This window comes from Triticum urartu, chromosome 2 (genome assembly GCF_003073215.2).
Source record: "Triticum urartu cultivar G1812 chromosome 2, Tu2.1, whole genome shotgun sequence".
NCBI lineage: Eukaryota > Viridiplantae > Streptophyta > Magnoliopsida > Poales > Poaceae > Triticum > Triticum urartu.
In genome coordinates this window covers 48,689,581-48,694,859 of record NC_053023.1, presented here as the reverse complement: position 1 = coordinate 48,694,859, position 5,279 = coordinate 48,689,581, and the positions used below count along the sequence as shown (strand labels likewise).

At 54.3% G+C, this 5,279-nt stretch overlaps 1 protein-coding gene across 1 annotated transcript; it reads left to right on the top strand.

Annotated features, from left to right (window-relative positions):
• The first annotated feature begins 2,572 nt into the window (after positions 1 to 2,572).
• Positions 2,573 to 4,586, top strand: LOC125535611 (protein ATAF2-like). The gene is made up of 3 exons (XM_048698672.1): positions 2,573 to 2,912; positions 3,003 to 3,313; positions 3,816 to 4,586. Exons 1-3 carry the CDS (start codon positions 2,729 to 2,731, stop codon positions 4,392 to 4,394), a joined length of 1,074 nt encoding a protein of 357 aa, XP_048554629.1. The 5' UTR covers positions 2,573 to 2,728; the 3' UTR covers positions 4,395 to 4,586.
• The last annotated feature ends 693 nt before the right edge of the window (positions 4,587 to 5,279 follow it).

Below are 5,279 nucleotides of genomic sequence, written 5' to 3'. Positions count from 1 at the left end.
ATTGTTTTGTGTGTGAGTACCATCATCGAGATTGGTTTTCTCGTGCTGAATCATAATGTTCAATCTCTCTACTTCATGTGTATCACGTGCACGGGCGAGAGGTTGCTACTACTGAAGGTGGTGTGTCGTGAAAGATCGGGCTGCAACATCAGATTGGATCTCGCCACGAGGTTCAATTCTCGTCACATGGCCGCCAAGACACCTACCGACAAGCCAAAGTGACAGACTACCACCCGGGGCCGCTGCCCTGGCGTCCAAGATCCCAACTTCAACTCCGCAGCCCGGCATCAAACCATGACCATCGCACAGATCGATAAAGGGATGGAAAGGCCCCTCCTTTCCCGCCCATGTACATCAATGACGAAGGCTCACCACGCCAGCACCACACCAACTTTGGTGGTGATCATCGAACCCAAATCGGCCATGGAGACCAGATTTGGACAATAGCTTCCTTCCCCATCTGCCTCCACCCTGTAACAAGAGCACATGTAACCATTCTGGTAGCACCCAGGCCACTTGGCGAGGAAGAGGGGATTTCCGCTGCCCCTGGCCCGGCCACTACCTTCTAGGGAGATGGACCCTGCACAACAGGGATCCTACCACGGTGCGCCACTTGACGCGAAACACCCCGACCATCGGAGATCGAGCCGCCTGCCAAGGACGACACAGACGCCGTCGGACCCCTGCATGGTCGGATCTGGCTCCAGCCAGTTGAATCTATGTGGAGGTAGAGGAAGAAGCCTCCGGAGAATGAGGGAGGTGGGGGTCGCCGCCTTACTTGTTCTCCTCCACGGCGCACACCGCCTCCGTCCACAACCCTGCATGCCACCACCAGTAACCTGCGACGCCACCAACAATTCCTATGGTCGCGCCACCACCAGTAACCTGCACCACCGCCGCAAATTCCTAAGGCCGCGCCACCGCACCCCGTGCTCAGCGCCACACCACCCCCCGAAGGGCACTTCTCGTGCTGAGAACAACGAGGGGGGAGAGGGGAGCCCCCCTCCCCCCACCTACGATGGCCAGGCTTTGCCCGCTAGTGCGCTAAGGCGACGACGAGGGGAGGTGGGGCCAGAGTGGGACGGCTAGGGTTTCCTCCCCCGGGGCGGTCACGGGAGTGCCGCGGCAGGGGGAGGGGTCGAAGAGCCTGCTAGCAACTTCGGGTTCGAGGTAATTGCCGCTGCCAGAAATCCTATTCTTATGTGCTCATTTGCTTTTAATAAATACTCCCTCCGTAAAGAAATGCAAACGCTCTTATATTTCTTCATAGAGGGAGTACATAGAGCAAAACCGAAAAATGCTACACCTGCGAACAGGTGTTGCGTAACTACGTAATTACCTTAAACACTAATCACCCCCCCCCTTTAGGGTGGGCCCATGCCCCCAACTAGTGAAAAATTAAAAACAGCCAAATCAGCAATCATGCAAGGTACGTGAGAATCCCTACGTAGGTGTAGCATTACTCAGCAAAACATGTGAATAACTACCTTCAAATTGAACTAGTATGTTGAATTTTCGTAACTGGTAATACGTAAGAATAGCATGGCTCGACAAAGGAAACCCAACCAACGCACACATGCACACCTCATCCGGCCGTTGTAGTGGGAGAAAGATTCCAGTGACACTTGTACAACTTGCTGCAAGCTAGATTTTTCACTCCTAATTTTTTGTTGAGAGAATGCAGGCTGAATTCAAGAGGCAGAGATATCACATGAGACTGGTGAGCAAGTTAGGAGCAGTGCGGTGGCTATGACCTATAAGTGCTGCTACTAGATACGGTTGCGCGAACGGGCTGCCACAAGCACGCGCGCGCACACGTCCCCGCTCGGCTCGCTGACCAAAATGGAACACTTGCGAATAGGTGTTACGTAACTATGTAATTACCTTAAACACCAATCACCCCCCCTTCCCCCTATTTTGAGGGTAGGCCCGTGCCCCCAACTAATGACGAATTAAAAACTGACAAACCAGCAATCAGGCAAGGTGCATGAGAATCCCTGCGTACGTGTAGCGTTACTCAGCAAAACAAGGGAATAACTACTTTCAAATTGAACTAGTACGTTGAATTTTCATAGAACTGGTAGTACGTAAGAATAGCATGGCTCGACAAAGGAAACCCAACCAACACATGCATGCACACCTCATCCGGCCGTTGTAGTGCGAGAAAGATTCCAGTGACACTTTTACAGCTTGCTACTACATGCTAGATTTTTTGTCTGAGATATTTACACGAAATAAGAGAATGCATGCTGGATTCAAGAGGCGGAGATATCACATGAGATTGGTGAGCAAGTTAGGAGGGGAGCGGCGGCTAGCCGGCTATGACCTACGAGTGCTGCTATTAGATACGGTTGCGCGAACGGGCCGGGCACACGCGCGCGCACACACACCCCCGCTCGGCTGGCTGACGCCACACGCTCACGCCGGACGCGGGGAATAACGAACCAATCGGCCGGCGCGACGCGCCCCCCTCCCTGTGCCGGTTCTGCCCCTCGAGAACCCCAACAATGCCATGGCCCTGCCACCCCGCGCTAACTGACAAGATACCTTGGACCATATAATCGCACGCCCGCCCGTCCATCCCATCCGCCATTCGATCCCATCCCCGAGATAGATTCTGGTCTGGTCCAGTGTGTGTAAGCTTCTCCCTTCTTCTGATCGTGTGTGTGTTAGAGAGCTTGGGTGGTTGCACGTACGAGGTACGTGCGTGTCGATCGGGTGGTCGATCATGGCGATGGCGCAGGGGCAGGGGCAGGGGGCGGCGACGTCGCTGCCGCCGGGGTTCCGGTTCCACCCGACGGACGAGGAGCTCATCCTGCACTACCTTCGCAACCGCGCCGCCGCCGCGCCGTGCCCGGTCGCCATCATCGCCGACGTAGACATCTACAAGTTCGATCCATGGGACCTCCCTTGTAAGTTCTCAACCAATCAACTGATCACCGCTGTATGTAGTCCCTGCTCTGCTTACCATGGTTCGGTTCTGATAATGAATGGAACTGCAGCCCAGGCGGTGTACGGCGACTGCGAGTGGTACTTCTTCAGCCCGCGGGATCGCAAGTACCCCAACGGCATCCGCCCCAACCGCGCCGCCGGCTCCGGCTACTGGAAGGCCACCGGCACCGACAAGCCCATCCACGACCCCGCCACCGGCCAGGGCGTCGGCGTCAAGAAGGCGCTCGTCTTCTACAAGGGCCGCCCGCCCAAGGGCACCAAGACTGCCTGGATCATGCACGAGTACCGGCTCGCCGCCGACCCCCTCACCACCGCCGTCAACATCTACAAGCCCATCAAGTTCCGCAACGTCTCCATGAGGGTACGCCCATCCCACTTGCTGTGATTAGTTAGTCGATCAGGCATGAACTGTCGCTCTCGATCGTTTCGTTACCGGCGCCGGCCATGTCCGTGTGCAACAGTGTCACGCGGCTGGCATGCATGCTATCCTGATCTTCTCGCCCCGGCCCATGCTTTTGCTTTGTTGCACGGTTGCACCGGCCGTGCCGTTGCAGCGTTGATCGGTTATGCATCCATCTTAAGTTATTGATTGACTAAATTGCCCTCTAACCTGAGTACTTGCTAACATCACATCACATCAAGTAGTACGTGAATGATACTGTACCTTGCAAGTAAAACGAGAGATGCTTAATTTGATGTCTACTGCTTTGATTGGAGGAGAAATTAGCTTCGCGATTGATTCGTAGCAGCTAGCTAGTGGCAGCCATTGATTCGTCAAGTTCAGTAGCTTTCGACAAGGATAGGCATGGCGGTACCGGCACATCTACGTGTATGATATTGATGTGTGGTTCACATGTGTGCAGTTGGATGACTGGGTGCTATGCCGGATCTACAAGAAGACCGGCCTGGCGTCGCCGATGGTGCCGCCGCTGTCCGACTACGACCACATCGCCGACCACGACGACCTCTCCGGCGGCGGCAGCACCTTCGACGACGCCGCCTGCAGCTTCTACGCGCACTCCAGCAGCAGCAGCAGCGCCAGCAGAACCATGATCACGCAGCAGCCGCCGCACGCCGGGGGGCTCCCCACGATCCCGTCCTTCTCCGAGCTCTTCGACGACTACTCGCTCGCGCAGATCCTCGACGCCGAGGCCGAGCACGGCGCCACCCACCACCTCGCCGTCCACCCTTCCCTGAACATGCTCCTCCCCGTCGGCGACAACGCGCACGGAGTACAGCCGTCGTACTACGCGCCGTCGTCGTCATCGCCGGACGCCAGCGGCGGGAGCGCGGGGAAACGCAAGGCCGCGAGCCCGGAAGAGTCATCGGCCAAGAGGCTTAACGGGTCGTGCTTCGACGCGCCGCCGCAGTCGGCGAACAGCTGGCAGGGGGCGGCGTCGGTGCTGGGCGGCCTCGGTCATCAGATGCTTCCTCAGTTCTAAGCTGTAATTAAATTTAACTTAAATCGGTCGTGTAAGCGCGCGCGGCGACATGAAACAATCTTAGGCTTCAAAAAAGAAGCATGAAACAATCTTGTACTAGTACATGCCAATAGGCTATCAAGAATTCAAGATAGATAATACTGTGGTGTAGAATTAATTATTCTATTATTGAACAAGCAGACATGTACACAATTTTTTTTGTCTCCCGTGTATTCATTTTTCCAGGTAAATAGTGCAGAGGTACTACAACCTCTCACTGAAGGAGAGGGCGGCAAAAGCCTATGTTATCTTTTTTTTTGGTACGTATAATGATTGTATGTTGTGAAACTTTGTTGGTCCCTTTTTGGTTTATGGTTTCAATGGTTTCAATGCAAGTGTTGTTTATGGTTTCTTTTTTGTGTTTGTAACGATGATCTTACAATGTTGTAAGGGGCGTCGCAAATGATAGAAATCACATGGCCCTGTCCATATGCAGACGTGACGATCTCGGTTGACACGGATGAGAAGAAATATCATATATGTTATGTTGTTGCCGTCAAGAAAACAAGAGGGTAGGGGGTATCTCCTGTTTAGTGCTTACGAGATGAAGTTAGTGGAGGTGTATATGGGGTATTATGTATAAATCACCGTACCGATCGATGTTTTTCAAGTAGGTTCGATTACCCCGGGGAGCACGATATAATCCTAGCCCCGCCCGGTTATTGTCCATTCGGATACATCACCGCTGCCGGCTCTGAGGCTCCCCCACCTCTCCTGCCTTTCCCTCCATCCTGCCTCTTCCTGCGATTGGAACCAGTATAGCTAGTGTGTGTGGAATGGGCTCGTGAGGTGAGGCTCCCATTTACACTGTGGGGATGGCTCGAGTTGGAGACGGGGGACACCTAT